This window comes from Pleurodeles waltl, chromosome 2_2, assembly GCF_031143425.1.
Source record: "Pleurodeles waltl isolate 20211129_DDA chromosome 2_2, aPleWal1.hap1.20221129, whole genome shotgun sequence".
NCBI classification, from domain to species: Eukaryota; Metazoa; Chordata; class Amphibia; order Caudata; family Salamandridae; genus Pleurodeles; species Pleurodeles waltl.
In genome coordinates this window covers 474,443,367-474,469,088 of record NC_090439.1, presented here as the reverse complement: position 1 = coordinate 474,469,088, position 25,722 = coordinate 474,443,367, and the positions used below count along the sequence as shown (strand labels likewise).

The following is a 25,722-nucleotide window of genomic DNA, read 5'->3' as shown; positions in this document are numbered from 1 at the left end:
GTGAACCATGTCTAACCTCATGGCCTTGCCCATGGTTTGGGTTTCAGTAGCCTGGTCTGCTTCCCTGATACTTAATGGGTAAGGAAGTTGTGAAGTCATTCAATGGTCTGTGCATACACATTCGATCTCTCCTTTTGGGAGGGATAAATGTCACTGAAACGGTTTAAAATTTTAGAGTCAAAGGTGTTTGGATTATTTTGGAAACACATTCTGGATTACAATAATCATGAAACAAAGTTCGTCAAGGCAGCAGTAGATTTTCTGAGAACCAGATATGCTTCTGAAAGTCATTTTTTGACTCTTACTACTGTCCCTTTTTAACATTTGATCACAGTTGTGTAGGCATATTACAAATCATACATTCTGGAATTACCATCATTAAGTTAAGGGTATTGAAAAGACGTGGCACCTCCCGATGTGCCAGTGGTGATTGGCCTTTTCCCCAGAGTTGGGAAGTAGGTCGTAAGCTTGATAGTTAGTTCTATATGGATGGTAAGTTGAATAGTTTTTTTCTCCAGTCTGCTGGAAAGAATGTTTTGACAGTATATATGAAACATGATTTTATTATAATTTCATAATTCTGAGACTCTTTAAAAATGTGTTAAGGAAAACTAGGAATAGAATGCTGGATGCAGTGGTCAACCTGAGGTGCTTAAGGTATTTGGCTTATGTTTATCTTTCAGTCATTTGGTAGTGATGTATTTGCATCAGTTTAAACATTTTCATTCCTTTTCATTTTAGAGGGTAAACCAGTTAAGTTTACAGTCGGTCTCTTGGATCCTCCTTTTCGTGTTGGAGTGCCATTTAATGTTCCTTTGGATTTGCAAGATGAATTTGGTCATTGTACTGAACCTATCACTGACATAAAACCAGTTCTTGAAGCAAGGTAAATCTAAACAAATATTTTTATTTTCCTTTATTGACTTGCAGTCTAATGAATAAATACTTCTTCAGTGGAATAGCTTCTAAAATTCAAGACAACGTTTTTATTTGAGGTGTAATGAATATAGGAAACTAAATGAAGCAGAACTGTGTGACTTTGAAGGTATGGGTATTCAATATACAGTGTAGGGTGCAAGTTGAATGAATATCTGCATCCCCCTTGGTCTGCTTCCCAGTTTCTTCAATTTTTATTGGCAGGCTTCATGTGTTACCTTGTCGTCTTGTTTATGGGGAGTTATTTTTCCTCTCATATCTCTGTACTTTGCCCCCTTCTAAAGAAATGCTTGCAGTACTTACCTCTTGCAGGCTAAAACTGTCCAGAAGTGCTTTTGTTTAGTGCACCCTTTTTTCTTACTTGATATATCTTAAGTATTATGAATTCATGTGCTGTGCTTTTAAAGTATAAAACCAAGTTTTCAGTGGACACTTCTTTACGTGTACTTTTTAATTTGCAAACAGTTTCCAAGTGTCAGACACGACACAGAATTTCATTTTAAAAAACGGAGAAAAAAAAAACGCAGCACAACGGGCAAGTTGTTATTCAGTAGTGGCTATAGACAAATCTGTTTTTTTTATTTTACATTTTGAAGGGCCAAGAGTTCCAAGCTTTTGAGAACAAAGCATTGAAGTCCTTCCTGAGATTAGCCAACACACCTGAGGCAACTTTTTTTTGGGGACTTACGCTGTTCTAAGCTGTTTGGCCAGAAAACGTGATCCTGAAGTGTTCACCTTGTGACCTGTATGGCATAAAGTAGAACAGTGCCCAGGTATTATTTTTAGTTATAAGAGCTTGAAATGGTAATGCCTTATCTTAGGTTGGGCACGTATACTTGCTATGGAATCTGATAAGCCTCATTAAGATTGGTAAACCTTGGTTATATCTGTCCCTCAGCTGAAACACAACCTGTCATCTTACTTGGAGCACTTTCCCATCTTAGAGAAGATTTCCTCTTGCCACAATGCACTTCACCTCCTTCTTAGCAGCATCTTCTCAGTTAAAGGAATTTAGACACCAACAGTTCCCATCGTCAGGAAACAGCTTAGTCTTCTCACTTGACAGCCCCAAATGATTTGCTTCCTCTGTCTTATATTTGCTAGTAAAGGATAAAAGGATATAAAGCTTCTAGGTCACAGCAAGGCAAAAGGCATTAGACATTTTCCTTCCACCTTAAAGCAGCAGATACACAATCCCTTCCAACAGACTAGTATCACACAAGTTGTGTTTGCACCCAACTCATTTCCTTTGGGATCTCTTCCCCCTTCTAGATTTGGTGCATTTGAAAGAAACATAGGCAGAAGCAAATTTTGAGGTTTCCACTTGTTTGTGGGCATGTAGACACTGCTGCCGGAGGGCTCATGCATGTAATCATCACACTTGATACAACTCTTTGGTCTCTGAAGCACCTTCTTGTTCTTTCCATAGATTGCCGCACAGGATCAAAACCTTGAAAGTTCGATAGGCATTAAGGAAGCAGTTTGTCTGATAGTGTTGTTTATTTAAAAAAATAAACCATCTCTTATTATCGATTAAGTGTTTAAGTGGGATTATGAGTGGCGACAAGGATCAGAAGTAGCTTGGAAAGGGAAAGCCTGTGGAATCATCTCATGATGGCTTGTTTTTATTTTTACTCATCTCAAGGTACTGTAACAGTAGTTGTGCGAATTTTGCTCCTTGTAATGACTGTACTATCAGAATCAAATGTCTAAACATTTAGAAAATGCTTTAGTGGTATTGCCACAGTGGTATTCTGCTTACACAGTTGATGGGTGGCACAAGGTGAAATAGTGGTGTTATCCAAGCATTTTAATTCAGCATTTTTATTCATAACTATCCCAATGCAATTTGCATGTCTTTTCTGTTGCTTAAGCTTATCTGCGCATAGGGCAGGGCTGTCACACTGTCTGACTGACTGTGAGGTCTGCTTCGTACTGACTGAAATCTTGAGGACTGGAGGACATCTTTCATGTGCATTTGTGACATAATCTGGCATGTGAGATCAGCCCTGTACATACCTTTTTTTTTTATTCCTCCCTTTTGTTGTGTCTTCATGTGTGCAGTATAGCATTCATTTTCTGCCTGTGTGTCACTGTCTGACTTGCAAATCTTTACTGTTCTCTGATGTCTGATGGTGTAGCATAGTACTTTCTGTGTATAAAGGAAATGTGTGAGCATTGTGGTGGGCTTGACCCTTACTTGTGAAGGCAAAAAACTGATTCTCACTGTGATCATTATGAGAAGCCTCTTCTGTTTCTATGGTAAGACTCCATGGAGGCGCCTAGGATTGCAGAAGGTTACCGACGGTAGAAAAAATATAAAAGTATTCTATAAATGTATTTCCTGGGCAAAAAAAAAAAACATTGTGCACTTGGCCTTGGAGAAAGCAGATACTTAAATAGACTACTCTTCTTGCTGAACTTAGTAATGGCTGTACAGTACTACTGTGGAATATTTATTGGCATTTACATGCACCAAAACATGCACTCTGTTTAATCCTGTTGCACCACCTATTAAGATTTGTTAATTTAATTTGTTCCAAATTATTTTAACTAGGTATATTCATTGGTATGTCTGTACTTGGTATCTCTTCTGATAGATACTTCCATCTGAGGATTTCTCACCTCCTGACCTTCCCCAGATACAATAGCTCTCTGACACCAGTAGAGGGCGATCAGCTCCATCTCTATATTCAGTACTACCCCAAAAATATTGTCACTAGGGAATATGCTTGTGACATGTCATCAGATCTTTTTTCAGAATCCTCCTGTGTGGATATCGGAGAGGCACTCTCTGTATATTTTTCTACTAAAGTTGGTTTTTTTCAGTGCTTGGCGTGATGTCTCCACCTAAGAAGTCAAATTTCAAATCCTGTTGTTTCTTTCATTGACAGATGGTGATTTCGGATCCTCAGAAGGTCTGTGGTGCTTCGGTCCTATGGATGATTTGCAGTCTTGCAGTCAATGTGGGCTTATGCCCTCCAAAGGCATTAAAGAGCACTTTACTGTGCAGGCACTCACTCAAACAGCACATAACTTGGAGTCTTTAATGCTCCACGTCCTGCCTAAACTCCTGATCTTCAATTTCCTTGACATAATAGAAGGAGAAGAGGAAATACAATAGCAGTGGGACAGACAATTTGCTGTCCCCTACCAGATGCAGGTCATTATCTGGCCTTTCAAAATGCATTTGGCCTAAGTACCTCTCCGGAGATAGAATTCAGATGCCTTTTGAGTCCGCCATCTGTGGGCTGCCATGTGCGGAAGTGAGTTATTTTACCACTTCAAGCAAGGCAGAGGTCCTACAGTTGCCTTTACCCATGGAGGAAAATAAGCACAACCTATGACAGAAATCCTGAAACCTAATGCTTTATCAGCAGACCTGTTGGTCCTGTTCAACACATCTATGATGGAGACTAATAAAACATCATGGGCCAAACTATATTCTGTCTCGGTGGTGGCAGACAATTGCCTGTTGCCATTGGTAAGCCCCTGATGGGTCTATTGCATGAATGCCTGGTGGCTCAGGCATCTCCCTGTATAAAGCAGAGTCCAGAGTTTTTCACTAGCACAGGTCCTAACTGGGAGTCTATGAAAAAAGAATCCACGGGTAAGGAAGGTTTCTCCTCCGTCTGGCTCTCAAGTCCACTAACACCACCTTGCGTTTTGCCAGGTATACCCACTGTTTTGGAAAATGGTACATAGGGTGGTGCTTAGCCATCCGAATCTCCTCAGGTGAAGTGGTTGTGGGATAGGCAAGATGCAGCGAAGCAGATCCAGAGGGCTGGCCTGGAGACTGTAGTGCAAAGGTTCAGTGGTTTTGTTAGTGGCCATCAGACACCACACCTGGCACCACCCAGTGGGCTTGTTAGGGAGTGTGCAGGCAATGTAAGTGAGCGTGCTTTTTGATGGGTCTTGTCTCTGGCCTGAAAAGGCGGACTATGTACCTTGAGCAATTTTAACCTGGAGTGAACCACGGTCGTCCCCTATTGTTTTGTAGCAACTATTTGCAACTACACAAGGGAGTGTCCTTTCGCCTGTACTAACCTCCTAGCAAGTTCAGCAAGCTCAGCAGCAGTCCACCTTCTCTCATGCACCACCTCATACCCCTCTAAAGCAGTGGTTTCTAACCTTTTGACTTCTGTGGACTCCTACCTTAACAATATTGTAACATGGGGACCCCCACTAAATCATTTTTGGAATCTGGGGACCCCCTACTGAGTCATTGCTAAAAGCTGGGGACCTAATCTGTTAATTTTGTTGAATTTTTCTAAGCAGTCACTGACCCCCTTGGGGAGACTTCGCAGACCCCCAGGGGTCCCCAACCACAGGTTGGGAACCACTGCCTAAAGATTTACCTCACGGGCACGAATGTGGTCTATAGAGGTGAGTGTGTCATTCAACTTCAGGACTTGGCATGCCTTCACAATGAACTGGTGTTTCCTACTGATCATAGAAATGGCCTTTCCCTTCCAACAGTTTTCCCCTTCCATTCCTCTCATCTATTCTCCCAGTCAGATGTGCACAATTAAATTACCCAGCAAGAAGTCTGGATCCTGTTGCAAACGGGGCAGCGGAACTAGTCTCAGAACAAGAGGTTAGGCAGGGGTGTCTGTCCCCTTATTTTCTTGTGGCCAAGATGGCCAAAGTGCTGAGTCCCATTCTAAACTCCAGGGTCTTGAATGAATGTCTCCATAGGAAGAAGTTCAAGATGTTGATCTAGCACAGCTTCTGGCTAGGACTAAGATATGGTGTCCCTTGACTTGCCGGATGTGTGCTTTCATTTTGCAACCCTGCAGTAGCACTGAAGGTACCTGCATGCCATGGTAAGTTCCACCCTTTACGGTTCTCCTCTTTAGGTTAAGCTTGCCACCCAGAGTCTTCACCACGATGATGGTGGTGTTTGTGGGACATCTGCGCAATCTCAGTATTCCCGTACCTTGATGACTGGCTGCGGACGGCTGATTTGCCCCAGCTGGTCAGGCTACCTGAAGATCACAGCAGTCCTGCTGTTCTACTTTGGATTTCCCATCACCCTACCCAAGTCGCATCTGAAGCCTTCAAAGCACCTTCTGTTCATGTATTGGGTGCTAGATCCTACATCTCTGTATCCCCCTCCCTCTAATTCCTCCTTAGAGGTTTCGTGACATTTGGGATATGATATTGATGTTTCATGAAAAAAGCTCTGATTCCAACCTGCTAGGTCCGTTGACTTTTTGTAACCTCCTGGTCACTCCTGCATGGTGCCACGTGGGCTTGCAATGGGGCCTTTGCTTTCAATGGGGACGATCTGATAGACAACATCAAGATCACCCTGGAAACAGTGATGGATCATCAGTGTTGGTTGGTCCAGGAGAATCTCAACCCATAATGACCCCTTACGCCCTCCCTCCCCCCCAACCGAGCACTGGTCACAGTGTCATGAATGCCTTCACTTCTGATAGACGGTTCTGACAGCAGATTCCTAACCTTGTAAATTGACCTAGGTGCCAGGCTCGAACCGCCAACTTTCATAGCAATTTCCTCATGTGTCGACAAATGGTTTTGCATGGCTCTGCTTTGGGTCCACCCTGCCCCAGAAATGACATCAAACATAACTGTGTCACCTCTGTGCGCTGATGTCATTTCCTTTTTTTCAGCACCTGCCGAAACTGATCTAGTCTACTGAAACCTGTAAATCTTGATCTAGATTTTCCCTCTGAACTTTCTCTGAAGTGTGCAGAAAATATCATCCCCATAAAACATTGTTGTGACTGCCACCAAGAAATGTCGTGGATGGAATAATGACATTGTCTGTTTATGGTGCCTGGGGATACCTAACACAATTCACCGTCTCCTCACCTGCTGGATATGGAGATCGAAGGACTTTGTTTTCAGGGGAGCGGGGTTTTCACATCAATCTGTTAGAACTGCTGGTGGTACACTTGGTGCTGAAAGATTTCCTGCCCTCTTTTCGCTGTTGGGCTGGCCACATTCTTAAAACAACACTGCAGGAATGTGTTACATAAAGTAGAAGGACAGTCTTCTGCTGTGTTGGGAAACATGGAGACTTCTGGCCCATAGCATCTGCCGTATTGCTAACCATATGATAAGTTCCTTGAATATGAGGGCTGACTTCCTGAGTTGCTCTCATCTTGCATACCACAAGTGTTGTCTACATCCACAGGGCTACACTCCACCTTTACACCTTTTCATCACTCACAAGAATTCACACTACCTGCCATTTTGTGCTGTCCAGTTTCTGCGGGGGAATAGGCATATCAGCTGACCTGGGGATTCTCCCAGCATTACATGTTCCATTCCATGCAGCCCATGATAAATCTGTGCCAGGACCATACACATGATTCTAATTACCCTGGACTGGCCATAGTGGGGTTTAACACCTGTTAGACCATTCTCTGTGCTATCTCTTTTTACTTCTGTCCATGGGATACCTCTGCTCTCTTTGGAAGGGCATGTCCTGCACTCCAAACTCCCGAGCCTCCACCTTCATGTCTGGCGATAGAACAGGGTCGCCTAACTTCCTTCTTTTTACTGCTGGAGTTGGTGAATGTCATTCTTTTGGTGTGTTGCCCCTCTACAAAGTTCATGTATGCTGGGTAGTGGAACAGCTTTGTTGCTTGGTGTGGGTGAAGGGAAAATATTGATTCTCTGAAGGCACTTTTGTCAAATGTGTTGCACTTTACATTTTTCATAGCCCAGCAGGTTTGAGCATTCGGAATAGTTAAAATTTGCATCTGATAGAGACTTCTAGCTGCATATTCCTTATTTCTGAGTTCTCCCCAGGCTTCGGACTGGATCCAGAAGATTTTTGTGAGCAGTACCTCTGCATGCTGTTAGGTGGGTTGATCGGCTCCATGTCTGTCAGTGTCAGCTGTGCCAGATAGGACATCTCTGTTCCTATATAAAAGCTACCCTGGTGCACCGACGTCAGTTCTTTTCTTTTCACACCAGCAAGCGCTGATCCGAAAAGCGCTACCCCTCAGTGAATGTTTGACTGGCTTTTTGTGACTTATTGTCAACTCTGTTTTCAAGTTTCAACTTCTGGTAGCGTCGAAGATGTCCTCCAGAAAGACTGACTTCATGTCCTGCGGATCTGTCATCGGGCATTGTGCGCGACAGATCTGAATCTCGTGTGTCTTTGGTGCCTAGATCACGACCATGACCCGAAGTCGTGCTCTGAGTGCCGGGCCATGCCTCCGAATCGCTAGGAGGGAGCAGTCCCTGACACTGATGATGGCTAAGTGCTAGACTCTTCCCAAGTCGAAATCTCGGTCGAGAGGAAAGTCCTGGGATCAGTTTGAAGTCCTTCATCATCATTGTTCCACTCCAAGTCATCAAGACGATTGGGTAAGTTGAGGCACAACTCCGAACACCCCCCCCCCCCCACCCACCCCTAGTTTCGGGGACCCAGAGCGACCCCTGCCCGACTCTGAGTTTTATGAGGACATGCTGCTCATTTTTGGACAGCCTTGCACCACTGGAGGGCCTTCACGTCCGCGGAATCAGAAACAGACTCTTTGGGTACCACGCCTGTGGCTTCGGTGCCAAGGGGCCCCCAGAGATCCAGACCTGTATCCGGACCAGTGCTGGTCATACCAGCTCGGCCTTCCCCAATGCCGGTGCCAATGTTCCCGGCGCCGTCCACACCCAAGGGCAGTACAGTCCCTATTGTGATCCCCAACACGGAGCCAACTCAGGCAGGAGCCTTGCCTCCTAGATCGGATCCTAAGCCCTTTTATTATGGGTTAGGCTTGGGGGATGAACGGAGGGGGGGGTCACTGGACCCTTTAGAATACCAGCCTTGTGATGCAATGCCTCTGACACCTTGGTGTTGGAAGCCTCTACCTCTTTCACTCCCCTGGATAAGGAATCCAAAAGGTTGACTCACTTCAGAAGACGTTTTCTTTCGCCAGCCCTGCTTTGAGGTTCGTGAACACCCCATGCCTTTTGGATCGCTCTTCCCACTCGCTGTTGGATATGGTTGTGCAAGCGCTGCTACATGTCTCTTAGGAGGCATGGGCTATACTCTCTGAGGCTGTTGCTAATTGGTGAGATGCAGCAAGGTTCACAATTCGTTGTGGAGTGTACATGACTGACTTGCTAGACATAGTGATTTCTTTGACAGTGGCCCTGAGGCATCAACCCTGGCTTAGGATGTCTGGCTTTTTAGAGTATGTCCAAGCTTCCTTGATGGACATGCCCTTGGATGGCACCTATGTCTCTTCGGAGATTAGGCAGAGAGTGCGCTTGAATGCTTCAAGGATTCTTGGGCTAAGGGCAGGTCCTTGGGTCTTGCGGCAGAACGCGCCCACACCTCCACCTGTCTTTTGCAGCTTGGGAAGGGCCCTCTAACGACACCCATTGTAAGCCATCCAACATGCTGCCAAGCCTCTGTGTGGCCAAGGGCATGGGATCCACAAATCTCATGGATGAGGTTGCCAGTGGTCTAAACAGTCCGCCCCCAACTTCTTGCAGCACCCTTCCTAATCTGACTCCCCACCATGGGCCAGCTGGTGGCAGGATTGGCCTTCACCTTCTCCGCTGGGAATCCATCACATAAGACAGGTAGATTCTGGAGGTAGTCTGAAGGGGCTGCTCCTTCCCCTTTGAGACCATCCCTCAATCCATGCCAACATCCTACGATCGGATGGCGGTGGTGTCCCTTCTCTCCAAGGAAGTTAGTTTTCTTGGCCAAGGAAGCCATAGAGCGGGCTCCCGTGCTAAAAGTAAGCTGTGGTTAAAAGAAGAAGGTTCTCCACTTTGCCCTAGACCTTCGGTCCCTTAATCTCTTCCGTAAGGCGGAGAAGTTCAAGGTGCTTTCACTGGCTCTGTTTCTATCTGCCCTGGACCCAGGAGACTGGATGGTAGGGTTGGACTTGCAGGGCACTTACTTTCATGTCCCTGTGTTGCCTGCCCACAGATGATACTTGCTGTTTACAGTTAGCCACAAGCACTTTCAGTCAACCTTCAGACTATGGCGGACCTCCTGCATTTGCTGGGGTGCACTATAAACGTGCCATAGTCACACTTGACTGCTTATCAGATGCTCCATTTCATCGGAGCTGTTCTGAACACAGTGCAGTTTCTGGCATATACTCCCAAGTGGCGAGACCAGGAGATTTGGATTATGTTACAGTTGTTTCAGTTCTATCCTGGATTTCGGTGCGAATGACTCTTGAGTCTGGTGGGCCTCATGGCCTCTTGCATCCTGCTGGTGACACATGCCAGATGGCTTCTGCAGGCTCTGCAGTGGGACCTGAATTTCCAATAAGTGCAGCATTAGGGGAATCTCTCAGACAAGGTTCAGATCTCGGAGGAAACGGCAAAAGATCTGCAGTGGTGGCTAAAGATCCGGATTGGGTCAGAGGCAGATCCCTGTTCCTTCTCCAACCAGATCTAACAATAGTGACTGATGCATCACTCCTAGGATGGGGCGGCCACCTAGAGATCTGAAACATCTGGTCTCCGGCACAAATAGGCCTCCACATCAACCTGTTGGAGCTGTGTGCAATCTGGCTGGCATCAAAAGCCTTTCTTCAATCTATCAAAGGAAAGATAGTGCAGGTGTTCATAGACAACATCACCGCCATGTGGTACTGCAACAAGCATGGCAGGGTGGGGTCATGGACACTTTGCCAAGAGGCTTTGCACCTCTGGAAGTGGCTGGAACAGCAGGACATACCCCTGGTGGTTCAACATTTGGCAGGCTCTCTGAACTCCAGATCTGATTAACTCAGCCGACAATACCTAGCGGATCATGAATGGCATCTTCATCTGGAGGTGGCGCAAGGCCTCTTTCAGCAGTGGGAAGAGCCTTGATTGTTTGCCTCTGCAGAGAACACGCAACGTTAGCAGGTTTGCGCATTGGAACTTCCAAAGAAGCAATTGCTTGATAACGCTTGTCATCTTGAGTGAAGTTTAGGCCCTCCTGTATGCCTTCGTGCCGATACCATTCCTACCCAGAGTTCTCAAGAAGATCAGGGCTGACTGGGCACAAGTCATCGTTCTTTCTCCGGACTGGGCACAGAGAATTTAGTATCCCGAGCTACTGAGCATGGCCATCGATCCTCCAATCAGACTGCCTCTTCAGGATGATCTTCTGTCGCAGCAACAGGGGAGGGTTCTCCGTCCGATTTTGTCCAGCCTCCACCTTCTTGCATGGAGATTGAATAGTAACAGTTGACAGCTTTGACTTTCCGCCCAAAGTCTGTAATGTAATCTTGGCAGACAGGCATCCCTCCACTAAAACTGTATCTGCCTGTCTTTGGAATCAATTTGTAGAATGGTGCACAGACTAGTCTGTTTGACCTCCTTTCTTCCCCTCTCTCTGAGGTCCTATTGTTTATTCTTTCCCTTGCCCACCAGGGCTCAGTTATAGGCACTCTAAAGGGATATTTGTCTGCTATTTCTGCTTTTTTAACGTTGTCTGATCAACCTTCATTGTTTAAGTCTCCTATTGTACATAGGTTTCTCAAAGGTCTTGCACATTTTACCTCCATCCCCATTCATTATGCCCCACTGGGATCTGAATTTGGCTTTGATGTTTCTGCTGTGCATCCCTTTTGAGCCTCTCCACAATTGTCAACTCAGGCTTCTCACTTTGAAAACTACCTTCCTTGTGGCAATCACAATTACCCATGGGGGGTAAGTAAGTGCAGGCATTATTATCTAAGCCACCCTACCTTTCTGTCTATCCTGATAAAATGGTGCTTCGCACTACGGCCTCCTTCTAAGGAAGAGAAGAGTCCACTGCCTGGACCCAAAAAGAGCATTGGTGATGTTCTACCTTGAGTGTACGAATGAGTTCTGGGTGGATGACAAACTCTTTTTAGGGTATGTGGGTGTGAAGAAAGGTCGAACAGTGCAGAAGCGGACCATTTCCAGAGAAAAGGGCGGACAGAGTCCAAACCACCTGGAGTCGCCCAGGTGGTGCAGGAGGACAATGCCCACCCTTCTTGTGGGTAATTCTGTGTTGGACAATTGATGTGGAGAGGCAGTTGCGGCGTCCAGGTGATGCAGATGGATCCTAGGAGTCGTCCACGAGCTGTTCCACGCCGATCATCGAATTGCAGAGGGGTCAGTGACCAGCAGGGACACCAGCAAGCCTTGGCAAATGCAGGAGGCAGGATGCACGAAGAGTTGCAGTAGCTGGGACCAGCAAGGTCCAGTGAACGCAATCTTTACAGGTAAGTCAGGGCCAGACCTCAGCAGTGAGGAGAGCCAGCAGGAATCACTGGGTACCCCAGGAGGACCGTCTGGCAGCAGGCACATGGAGTTGCTAGGAAGTCTTAGCAGCACAAAGAAGATGAATGTTCATGTTCCAGGGAGGACGTTGGTCTTGTAGCTGTGCGATGCTTAAGACTGGGGCTTAATGGCGCTAGGAGGTCTTCAGACTGAAGAGCCAACAAGCCTCTCTAATGACAAACAGATGGACAGGGGTTCTGTTCCAGCAGCTCCATCGAGGAACCACCAACTTCCCATTTGCAAAGAAGATAGGATTAGACCTCAGGAGAGCCCCAGAACCACCACCTGTGTTGTAGAGCCTGAAGCAGCCAGTGGGACAGAAGGATCCACAAATCGGTTTTCGACGTTGAGGTGCCTGCAGTTTCAGGGGAGTGACTCCTTCACTCCAAGGGACTTCTGGATGTCCTTAGCGGAGGCAGAGTCCTTGTGACTCTAGAGGATTCACGGCCACGGACCTTTCAGAGTCCTTGCAATGCGCTCAGCAGAGTTGCAGTAGGATCCCTCCTACCAGTTGCAGTCCTGTCTTTGTTCCCAGTGTAGTCCAGCAGCAGGATATGGTGTCCAGGTTGCAGAACAGTCTTAAAGACAAATCTTGTAGATGAATATACAGTCCCACCCTTAAGTAACCCAGGAAGAGAGGCTGGACAACTTTTGCATTGACCTGCCTGTTGAGGGGTTAGAGATGCTACTCTACTCTGCTACTTAACTAGGGCAGGGGAAGGCAGAACAAAGGATTTCCTGAAGGGGAGAGGTGTTAACACCTCTCCTTTAGAAATAGGTGTCTCTCGGCTAGGGTAGGGGTGCTCCTAAGCAACACTAGACAGCTTGGAAGGGCACATTTGGTGCCCTCCTTGCTAAACTGGTTTCATCCAGTGCAGGATCGCACTGGCACCCCCTCTGGTGCAAAACACATAAAGGACAGGGGAATTACCACCCTCCCTGTCCAGCTCCTCCCCTAGCCTAGGGAGGTGCCCAGAGACCTGCCAGGTGGCTCGTTGATTCTGCCATCTTGAAAACAAGGTAGGCAGAGACGCCTGGGAGCATTTGACTTGTTAGGCCAGGTAGATGACATCCCTGACCCCCTCTGATAGGTGGGTCACTTCAGATAGTGACCAACCCTCTTTTAGGGTTACTTAATGGCTCTCCGAGGCTTGGGTCTTTATATTGTTCAAGAAAAACTCTACAGAGGAACTCTCTGTAAGACACTTCTGCTACTGGCCTTCAGAACTGATGCTGCTCTGCCTTAGGAACTCAGACAAGACTGTATCCAGTTAGGATGGCTCCCACTTGCAACATTGTTTCTCCAGCTCCTGCAAGATTTCAGCAACATAAGTGGCTGTACATCCTCCAGGGTCACAAGGACTCTCTTTGCATCCAAGAAGCAAGAAGGAATCTCCCTTGGAGTGAAGGAGTCACTCTACTCCATCCGCAGGCACTTCAAGACCACAACGATCGGCTGGTGGGTCCTGGTGCCCACGGACATTGAAATACTCTGCAACACAGGTGATGGTTCTGTGGTCCACTTCGGGTACAACTTGTCTTCTGACCAGCTTGGTGGGCCCTTGCTTCAGCCACTGGAACTGTACCCCTGTGCACCTCGACTATTGCCAAGGCATGTTGACTCTTCCTCCAGGAGATTTTCAGGCTCCAAGAAGCCCCAGCATCCAGCACTGCAACTCCAAGTTCGGCTTCCAGTCTGCAGCTCCTGCAGCAGGGGACTCCTGTTTTGTTGTGCTGCTGAGGCTGCCCTGCGACTCCCTGTTTCTGCTGCCAGTGATTCACTGGTGGGGTCTCCAAATAATTCCTGCTGGCTTTCCTTCCTGCTGAAAGCCAGCCCTGACTCTCCTCCATGGGTCGAATCACTAGGACCTTGCTGGTCCTATTTGCATTAAAATGCAACTATTTGCATTTGCCTAGGCTTGTTGGTGGTGCTGCTGGCCACTGACCCTCTGGCGGACGACTTGGGACAGCACGTGGGTGACTCCAAGGATCTCCTGTATCGCCTGGACTCCGCAAATAGGACTTATTACTTCACCGTTCTGCAGGAACGTCACCTCAAAGAGGGTGGGCATTTCCTACCTGCACCGCATGGACATCTGAGTGGTCTTTACACTGTCCCCTTCTTTTTTCAGATTCTTCACGTCCAAAATCCACCATTGGGTTCCACCATCATGGTCCACTGTTCGTAAGAGCAGCTGGATAAGTGAGGCTCCCATTGGCTCCAACAAAGGTTTCCGACGTCACTTCACCTGTTTTCACCTGGACCCCCTGGTGTAAGTACTCTAGTCTTCTGGGTATCCATGGGTGGGGGTACTATCCAGTCTGCTTTGTGGCAACTGGTTTCTCCAGGGTCCACTGGGAAGGGTCCTGAATCCATAAAAATACAAAGTGCGATGGTCCTGTGTTAGCCTATGGGACACCCAGCTCGACAACAACTCTGCACCCAGGTGCCTGTGGGATTTCTGCTACTTAACTCTGGTAATTGCCTTACTCCCCCAGCCCCTGGGATTCTAACACACTTACCTTGGTTTGGCAACTCTATTCTTATACCACTTTCTTAATATATGGTTTGCCCCACCTTCATAGGGTCCCATGTATTTCTGTACTATTCCAGTTTGTTTCGAAGTATCTATTTTGTGTGTTGATATCGCCAAGTGGAGATGTACCAGCGTTAGCATAGTCTTAGTGTTATAATAAACACTTGGTGCGGTTCTTTCTTGTGTAACAGTTACTGACTGTCTACTGTGGTATTGTAAGTGCTTTGCACTCCTCCTTGATAGGCATGAGCTGCTCTCCACAGCTTCCCCTAGAGTGCTTTGGTTATCTAGGCACCAAAGCACTAACACTAAGGGCTCCCTGGACTCATTATAGGTGCACACCATAAACTGATCCAGCCTCCTACACCATATACCAGGGATTTGCAGGGCAACACCAATATGCCAATTGTGGGGTCTAAGAAATACTTACCAACCAAATTTAAGGGAGAAAACACCGACACTGGGGTCCTGATTAGGAGGATCCCAGTGCACTACAGTCAAAACACACTGACACCAGGCAAAAAAAGGGGACAACTGTGTCATAAAGATCATACTTTCCTACAGTGGCCAAAAAGCAAACCCCTGAAGGTTTGCATGCGCATTCTTCCCGAGCTGAAGCTGCGACCACTGTGTTACGGCACTGAGTTCCTAGCCTTCGCATCTCTCATACTACAGTCTGGTAATCTCTGCACACATTTGCAAAACACTACTGCCTGGACAGTCAGGTCCGTAGGGGCGTAGGGGCGTGCATTTTGCCTGTTACGTCCTGCAGGAGCTTCTAGTTTGAACTTGGTTCACAGACCCACCTCCAGTGATGGTATTGCTCCAGTATCTATTGAAAGATGAGGAATGTGTAGCTTTAGTCTCAATCAGATGAACACGTTACTTACGTTTGGTAACACCTTATCTGGTAGAGACTATATCTAGCTGTAGATTCCTTCCCGACGCACCCATCCTCCCTGCACTGCAACCTGATTTCTAGGGGCAGGGACTCCCCTTTCATGGATTGATGCACCAGTAGTCACTTTCTGCATGGCTCTTCGCTTCTGGCCTGCAAAGTCTTCAAAAGAAACTTTAACCAGTGCACCAGCATGGCAGCTTTATAGGAATTGCAACGTCATACCCGACGCTGACAATGGATGTGGAGCCGATCAATGCCTCCTAACCGTGCAAAAGGGAACTGCTGTCAAATCTTCCGGATCAAGTCTGACTCCCGAGGAGAATTCAAAGTGGAGGAACCTGCAGCTAGATAATATCTCTCCAGATAAGTCGGCACTGAAGGTAAGTAACTTTTTCATTACAGTCTTTATGGGACTTTATTTTTCTCCTGAATCAAACTTTTCTGTTTAAGTTCCCAATTGTAATGAGGTTTCTAAGTACCTGTTAGGTTTCCTGCTTCTTCATTAATTAGGCCTCAGTGGGACCTTAGTTTGGTTTTAATATCCCAGCTCTCCATGTGAAGCTTATACCTAGATTCTAGTAAACAAATACTGAAAATTAAACAGTGTTCTTGGTAGCTCTTACAATGGCTCGGGCTGTGTGAACTCTGGGTACAACCTCAGTTTACTTCCTTCTTCCTGGACAAGCTTATCCTGAAGAACAAAGTGGCAGTTTTTTCCCAAGGTGGTCACCTCATTCCACATTCTGTTTCTTTATGTATGTTTTATCCTCCACATCATCTCACCAAAGAGGCGAAGAGACTGCATTGTTAGGGCCGTTGTAAGATGGTCATCTACTACATAGACAGGACCTGGGAATTTGGTTGGATCATCAGCTGTTTGTAGACTTTGTAAGTACTAAAAAGGGCATGGTTGTACAGAACAGGACTTTGTCGTGATGGATTGTATTTTGCATTAGGAATTAAGATATGCTATACCCTTTCCAAAATGGAAGCACCAACATGTATCAGAACCCATTCCACCAGTACGAAAGCAACTACTTCAGCCTTATCCAGACGTGTTCTTATCCTGGAGATTTACCTTGTGGAAATGTGGTCTTCCTTCCATAAGTTCGCTAAATGTCATTATTTAGAGTCTGGCCATTCTCACTCACTGTACTGCAGTATTTTCTGGTGTGATCTTCTCCTGATTCCCACTGGGTCATTTCCGTGGAACTTATTCATAAAGTGGGGAATCTCCAGGTAATTATCTTTCTGGTGGCTGCTCTTATCTACTTGCAGGTTTCTCACTGATCTCCCCATTCTGCAGAGTGGCCACTTATATTACCATAATAAGGTCCCAAGTTATATTGAGGCTTTGCATAACATTTGGGTGAATTACCGCTGTCCTGTGGATTTGAAAAAAATGGACGAGTAACTCATGTCTGGGTGCTAGAGTGGCTTTTTATATTGCTCCATTGTTAAGATGTTCAGTGTGGTACTGGAAGTAGAGATAGAGAAGGAGAGCTATTGCAATTTTCCAAATCAAGTATGGTGCTGGGGGATACTCTGAAGCGGAGGAATTAGCAACTAGATTGAGTATCCAGCAGATAGATAATTACCAAAGGTGAGTAGCTTGTTCATCATGACTGCAGCCAGAATGTCACATTCACCTGTCATTAATGAGGCTGGCGCGCCAATTTTACCTTGGAAACAGTGGGTGAAGCTGTTTGATGCACATCTCGTAGCCATTTTTTTTTAAGGAGGTGATTTTTCATTGCTCCGTAAATAACGTGTTTTTGCCTGATTTAGGTATAGAAGGGAGAAAAGTGTATGAAAGCTTACTGGAACTGCACGTAGTGGAAGTGAATCAAGACATGTCTTTAGAGTAGCTTTTAAGGAATTGAAATGGCATTTTGAAGGACAAATTTGTGTGATTTTGGAACAGCACAAATGTTTTAGGCGCATGCAAGCAACCACGAGAAAGTTACCCATTACACTGACATCTTTTTTATGTGAATCCTGAGTTACACTGACATCTTAAGAGTACCACCTAATGCACATTGGTTTGGAGAATTGTAAGGTTGTCGCATTACAAGTCAGTTGTGCAAATAATCACCATATTCTTGATACGTCTTGCATTCAGCCCTCAGATTCTGTAGAGGAAACACATTTTAAACCATAAAGTTTTTAGGGTAACAGGGGCCTGGGTCTGATGAAATTTGGGAATTAAAGATGTGGTAAGAAACAAACTGAGAGCCACAAGTGACAAAACAAAATTGAAATACTAGTGTTAAGGTAATGTGGGTGCCTTAGGAAAGAGTGCTGCATGTTATGCAAGCAATTAGTATGTAGAAAGTGTTTTAGGAAATTACATTTCACAAGAGTTTGTAAAGTGATCAATAGCAAACAAAGGAATGTTGTGAAACTCCTGGAAGAGCAATAAGCAACGTTATTTTCCATGTGAAGGATTATGGAAACAAAGAGTTTTGAGAATTCTGGTCGTTCAAATGATAAGTAATTTGACAAAATCTAATTATACACCCTATTTGATAGTAGAGTGCTTAAGCGAAGGTTTTATGAATGTGCCTATATAGTAGAAATGTTTGAGACCTGAAGGCTACAAGACAACCCCACTTATATCAAGATGTATACTGCTTTTAAGGATAAGCCTGTTGTAGGAAAATAATGTTACTGGACAATGATCTAACTTATTATGTAGAGACACTGGAACGATCAAGGGATAACATTTGATCCTATTGAGGCAGGCTCAGTCTTATTGTTAAAAGGTCACTTAGTGATAATGAAATGTGAGGTATTGCCTGAAGGATTTTCAAATAAATCAGATTGCAAGGAGTTTAAGAGTAGAATTGTGTTGAAGAAGAGTGCTATCCTTATATCACACTGTGGGCTCCATCCCATGAAAGCCTTTAGAAGAATGGGTCACACTGATTGTATGAAGTGTAATTGAAGATTTTGACTATTGGGAGAGGTAGACCTTCATTAGCTGTGAACATCAAAGCAAGAGTTGGGTGACACTAAATTTGTGTAGATTTAAGAGATCATCTCCCCACCACAATACTTTTTCATATGCATCTGATGAGCTTAGTTTGATGCATGATGCCTGCTGTTTCAGAGTTATTGTCTTATTTTCAGCATACTGGTTCGCTTTAACTTGAGTCAAGATTCCTTGTTAAATTTATCACATCTTTGGGTGGTGTGTAAACACTACAGGATGCAAATTGGTTTAGTTCCAGATATTTGAGGGCCTTCGAGGTGTCCTTTAGTTCCAAAATAATGAATTCTATGGGTACAATCTAATAAGCATGATAAAAATCTGAGACATCTTCTGAAATTTAGGTCTGGTTTAACAGTAGAGAAAAATAAATGACAGATTTAGTGATAGAAACACCTAGCTGTAGGAGGCTGGCCTTGTTTGTAGTGGGTACCAAAGGTACTTAGACCTTATATGAGGTCCAGTTATCCCTTATTAGTGAAATGTAGTCAATGTCTAGAAGTTAGGCTGTCTAGATGTAGCTGTAGGCAGAGCAGCCAAGGCTGAACTAGGAGACATGCAGAGCTCTTGCAATACCACAGTAGTGCCAGTGCCCAAAGCCCTCCTCTTAAATGCGCGTCTGCTGCAAATAAATGCGTGAACAGGGAATACTGAGGCAGCATAATCCTGAACCCATCTCGGGCCTCTTTTATCCATTTACAGCCACTCCCTACCCCTCCAGCTCACTATTGCAGCTTTCTGCTTTCTCCCTTTGTGACGATTTTTCATTTTTCCCTTCCTCCGTCTTTCCCGTATGTGTCTTTTGCTGGCAGCAAATGCTTGAGACAGAAGAATAAGCGCCAGCCCTCAAAAATAAGTGCTGGTGCTCCGAACCAGAAACAACAAGCACAAATTAAGCACTGACTCAAACACATGAAAGACAATACTCAGTGTTACAAAAATAAAGGTACTTTATTTTAGTGACACAAGGCCAAAATACTTTGGAGACTATACTCCCTTAGGAGGTAAGTAAATTACACAATAAATACACTAGTAACCAAAACCAAGTAAGTACACAGTAAGCAAACATTGCAAATAGTGAAAATCACAATAAGCTGCAATGGGCCTAGGGGGAACAAACACCATATGCTAAAATAGTGGAATGCGAAAGTTGGTTTCCCACCTAAGGAAGTGTAGTGTGTAGAGGGGCGCTGGGAGTGAAAGAAAACACCAATGGTAAGTAATAGACCCCACCCCAGAGCCCAGGAAAGCAGGAATAAAACACAGCAAGTTTCCTAAAACACACTAGAAGTCGTGATAAAAGATAATGCAAGAACCAGAAGAGACCTCAAGACACAAACCTGGACCTGAAGACCTGTGGAAGAAGAGGACCAATTCCAAGAAGCACTGAAGAGTCCAGGGAGAACAGGAGCCCCTGCTAACCCAGATGGAGGTGCAAAAGAACCACTTGTGGGAAGACAAAATCAGTATTTCACCAAAGACAGATGCAGGTTCCTGGTTGATGCAGAAGATGTCCCACGCCAGATAGTTGAATGCAGTCTGGTTTGCGTCACTGGATTCCGGCAACAAGCCTTTGCACACGCAAAGCTCATGGTTAGCGGAACGGGAGTTCGGTCTTGCGTGGGGAGGCAAGCCCTTACCTCCACCAAAGTTGGACAGCTCGACCTTTTATCAGTCGGAATCACTTTGGCCCCTTAACTGCTGGGCCATCACCATCTTCCCAGCTTTCAGGAACAAGCAGTCTTGAATCAGGAAACCACATTTTTAACACAATTTTGGCATTTTACTGGGACATACCCCATTTTCACTTTTTTATGCTTTTAGCCTCCTTCCAGTTAGTGACAGAAATGGGTGTGAAACCAATTCTAGATCCCGGACAGCTAAACATTTCCGAAAAGTAGACCAAATTCTGAATTCAGCAAGGGGTCATTTGTGTAGATCCTACAATGTTTTCCTATGGAAAATAACAGCTAAAATAAACAAATATTGAAGTTCTGTTGAAAAAAGCAGCAATTTTTCTTCACGTATTACTCTGTAACTTTTTCTTGCGATGTCACATTTTCAAAAGTAGTATACCGTTATATCTGCTGGACTCTTCTGGTTGCGGGAATATGTAGGGCTTGTAGGTTCATCAAGAACCCTAGGTACCCGGAGCCAGAAGCTGCATCTTGTAATGGGTTTTCATTGTATACATGGTGTACAGCAATTCATTTGGTGAAATATAAAGAGTGAAAAATAGGTATCAAGGAAACCTTTGTATTTCTAATATGGGCACGAGATAAGGTGTTGAAAAGCAGTGGTTATTTGCACATCTCTGAATTCCGGGGTCCCCATACTAGCATGTGTATTAAAGAGCATTTCTCAAATAGACGTCTTTTTTACACAGTGTCTTACATTTGGAAGGAAAAAATGTAGAGAAAGACAAGGAGCAATAACACTTGTTCTGCGATTCTGTGTTCCCCCAAGTCTCCCAATAAAAATGGTACTGCACTTGCATGGGTAGGCCTAATGCCGCCACAGGAAACGCACATTTTACATTGAAATCTGATGTGTTTTGCCTGTTTTCCGAGGAGGCTGAATTCTCCGCCCCTTCTTCCGAAAACCCCAGAAGTCTTGTATGGCAGTGTTCCCCGGGCCGCGGACCGGTGCCGGTCCGTGGATCAATCGGCACCGGGCCGCCCGAGGAACTTCAACTTCATTTCACTGTGGCGGGCGGCCGAGGCGCAGAGCATTGCGCCCTCCCAAGCGGGCCACGGAAAAATGATCAGACATTTACCGGTCCGCGGCGATAAAAAGGTTGGACAACACTGTTGTATGGCAGTACTGGGGGTCCATAGTTGAGCCCCCAGAGTACATGGGATTGTGCAACCAATACTGGAATCAGTATTGGGGTACAATTCCCAGTTGTTAGACACCTTACATGACCATATTCGGAGTTAACATTGTGAAGCTGGACACAGGTATTGACCTATGTCCTGTGCACGCGTAAAATGGCGTCCCTGCATTCACGAAGTCTGGGAAAATGGGCCTGGACGAGGTGGGAGCATCACTGCTAGTGCAGGGGTGCCCTCACACACAGGTATTGTGCACCCAGCCTTCAGGATTGGAAGAAGTCTTAGCATGGGCTCCCTATGGATGGCAAAAGAAATGCTGCAGCCCATAGTGACCCCTAGAACCACAATGCCCTGGGTACCTATGTACTAGGGACTTATAAGGGGGGTCCAGTGTGCCAATTTAGAGTGAAATATTGAGTTAGCGGTATGTAGTGATAAAGTTAGAAACAGAGAGAGCATGAACACTGGGGTCCTGATTAGCAGGACTCCAGTAACAATGTAGAAAACAGTGAAACACACTGACAAGCAGGCCAAAAACCATAAGCACTGGGGTCCTGACTAGCCAGATCCCGTGACAGTCAAAAACACACTGACATCAGGCAGAAGTTGGGGGTAACATGCTAAAAAGATGGTACTTTCCTACACTAGCACATACTTTATCATAGACAGTAGGAATCCAACAATTGAATGATGGCAGTTGTGGGGACAGAAGGACCAAAGCACCCAATGATAAAACGTTAGGTCCATTTTAAGTCTGGCAAACTACTACTCTGTTTTTGAGTGCTTTTGCTAGGATTTTGGGACAATTAGGGTATACCCTAAATATATATATATTTTTTAACAGTGTGGAAAGGACATGTCCCCAAACCGAAAGGTTTTAAGCCCTGTAAGAACTGTTGCAAACAAAGGCCTGACAGATCCTCACCAAATTTGCCTGTGGTGGAGTACCAATCCTGAGGCCTGCAGTGAGTGTGCAGTGATTAATGCGAAGGCTGTGTTGAGACCATGAAACAAAACTCTACTTTGTCAAGCACTGAACGTCTCCACATAAAGACTTATTGAAATTGAAAGTTTGTCTTTATCCCATTCGCAATCCAGAAGTTGGCGGTTCCAGCAGTCCATCTTCCTCTTGATCCAAGTCTTTGGGTGTTGAAGAGAAAACACAAGAAATTAAAGCGGGGTTCGGCCCCTTTCCCACCACTTGGACTCTCCTGACGAAGCATGGGTGTGGCACCATGCATATCAATTTTGCTCCTAAAGTTGTTAGACTTCACAGCCGATACTACGACATGTTCCAACACAATTAGAGTTTCCGGAGCCTTCCGCCACTCCTACGAAGATCGAAGAGTTCTGCAAGGCCAGGCACCAGCTTTTCGGATCCTTGCCGACTTCTTCTGGCATTGCTGCGGCCACTACGGAGCCAAGAGGTTCTTCATCACTGGTGGGTTTTCCCTTGGTGCCAGCTGGACCCTCCGAGTCCCTTACGGAGTCACCTCCAGCTTCACTCTCGACTTCACCTCAGTCGCCATGTTCCACACTGGTTACAAGCGTATTGATGCTTACGCCGACTCCGTCAGCTTCGGAAGACCAGGCCCCAATTGTCATCTCTGACATCAAGTTGGCGCCAGTTTGACCTTGATGTAAGTTGTGCCTGGTTGCCGTTAAGGCTATGTTTCAGCTGCTCAGTCTGCTTTACCGTGACAATAGCACACACTGCATTCCCTTTTCGGCATGTATTCGGATAACGATTGCGATGCAACTAGTTTGACTGCTTGTGGCCTTAATACCTCCCCTAAATCTGGACTCCTCTCATTACCTGTCTCTGAGCAGAGTGCTTCGTATGCCACAGTTATGCACAGGGTGGTTGAAGTACTTGGCTGCCAGCTCCCAACCCTGGAGGTTCTTCGGGCAGGGCAGACATCTTCTAAGCCCTTCTTACTTAATTAGGAAGATCCTTACGGACACCTTTTTGGGGACATGAGTTAAATCTTGCTCTGACCCCCCCCCCCATCTCCTGGGTCAATCACCAAGGGCAAGATGTATCAAGCCTTTTTGCATTCACTTGCTAAAATAGCGATTCCTTACATTTGCGACCCCGTTTAGAGAATCACGAATTGTGAATCTTTAAATAAGAAATCGCAAATAAGGAATCCTTATTTGCGATTTCTAAACTACATGTATCAAGCAATTCCAATTGCAATTACCAATAAGTAAAACTTGGTGGTAACCTTGTGCAAATTTTAAAAATGCATTAAAAAGGCATTTTTAAAATTGACATGTAAAGCACACATGCCCCTTTGGCATGTGTGCGCTTTACATGTCCAAAAAAACTTCTTGGGGTGCAGCAGAGGGGGCCTTAGGCCCCCAGCACCTTGGGGTTTTACATTTCCAAAATAGTGAATTCCAGTTAGGAATTCGCAATTTGAAAATGCAAAAAAAGCGCAGATCTGGGCCTACAGGCCCATAGGTGCGAATGGGGGCTGTATCGCAATTTGCGATTCGGTAATAGCATTTGTGATTTTTAAGAAATCGATATTACTGAATCGCAAATATGATACATAGCATTTTGCGAATCAGAAATAGCGATTTCTTAAACTACGCTATAACCGATTCGCAAAAGGCTTTTTTGATACATCTGGCCCCAAATTCCACGACACGTACCGCCCTGCCCCGGGTGACCAGTATTTTTATCTCAGCACCCCTCACCTAAAAGTAGTGGTGCAGGAGTCTGGACGCACAACCAGTCACAATACTTTGCTGACCAGCCAACCAATGGGACTTGAAAATGGTGGAGATGTACAGAAAGAGAGTATATTCATCCTCCATCTTGCTGCTCTTGTCAGTGAATGCCAGCTGCTTGCTGGGCAGGTGTCCCTGATGATCTCTGACAGGTCCTTACCCAGGATGATTCAGGACAGCCATGACAAGGTCAAGTTCACAATTCAATGTGGCTTGGACACAAACGATTCCATTGAGTGGGCAATCAGCACCAGTGTCGCCATTCGCTGCCATGCTTGGCTGCAGTCCACTGGTTTTTCACGTGATGTCCACTTGTCCCTCATGGACATGCCATTCTACGAAACCTGCCTGTTTGTGGGGAAGGCAACTCTGAAGCAGTTCAAGTCGAGCAGGGCTGTGACACACTCCCTGGGCTTACCCGTCCAACCTCATATGCCTCATAAGCCTTACTGTTCTTTCGTGGCTTCGGCAGAGGTACCCCATAACGTCAGGCAGTCCAACTCAAGAATCGGGCCCTGCAATTTTGCAGTCTTAGCATTGATGCCACTGCCCCAGCAATCAAGGTCAACCAGATTGTCCAATCCACCGAATCTCCAAACCCCCTCACTCGCCACACCCCTTTAGCACGAGCCCTTAGCAGAGAACAGCCACCCGGTAGTAGGTAGCCTGCTTCTCAGGCCATAATATCGGACAGGTGGGTCCTGCAAATTGTGCAGAAGGGCTGTGCCCTTCCTTTTGCAACCGGCATATTTTATACCATCCTCCCATCGACTGACTGTTTCTCAGATTCTCCCCTTCATTGGAACCATTCTGGATTCTGTTCGGTTTTGTGCCTTCCCCCGTGAAGGATAATCCAGGACATTCAGGCTGATATTCCGCTATTTCAGCTCTGGTCCTAGATTTCAGTTAGATCGACTCCGACTCTTCTGATGGATACAACTACCTGTGGATTCCTCACCTAATGAATACTCCCATGGCGCCAGCATTCGACGGAAATCTTCTTACTAGTCTCTGCACGTCGACGAGGACGTCACTCTAGCCCACGCGACGCCGTCTGACGTCATACAGGCAATAAGAGGTCCTCGACGACGTGCGGACGTCAGTTCCCTTTTTTCCGTGCATTCGAAACGGTTATCTTCGAGGGAGCAACTGTTACTTTTTTTGTTACAGTGTATTTTTGCTGCGTAGTCTTTCGCTGTGGTAATAATGTCGCAGAGAAAGTCTGGATTTAAGCCTTGTCGTGAGTGTGGAGGCAAGATGTCGGTGACGGATCCTCATTCCGATTGCCTTTGGTGTTTGAGCTCCGACCACGACGTCTCGACTTGTGATTCATGCCAGCACATGAATCCAAAGGCCCTCAAGGAACGTGAGGCGAAGCTGTTTATGGCTAAATCGAAGGAGAAGCATCACAAGAAGTCTTCTTCTCCAAGACATCGGCGTCATCGAGACTCCCGGCGCCGTAGAGAATCTCGGCGTCATTCGAAGGAGACTCGTTCCAGGTCTTCGGATCGGCGCCGAAGGACATGGGAGATCAGT

At 45.8% G+C, this 25,722-nt stretch overlaps 1 protein-coding gene across 3 annotated transcripts in view; it reads left to right on the top strand.

Moving 5' to 3' along the window:
- SMCHD1 (structural maintenance of chromosomes flexible hinge domain containing 1) overlaps positions 1-25,722 on the top strand; it is a 2,128,336-nt gene that overhangs the window by 818,879 nt on the left and 1,283,735 nt on the right. For all 3 annotated transcript variants that reach the window (XM_069219969.1, XM_069219967.1, XM_069219968.1), the window contains exon 20: positions 742-886. In XM_069219969.1, coding sequence (XP_069076070.1) covers positions 742-886 — 145 coding nt within the window. The remainder of the gene's footprint in view (positions 1-741; positions 887-25,722) is intronic.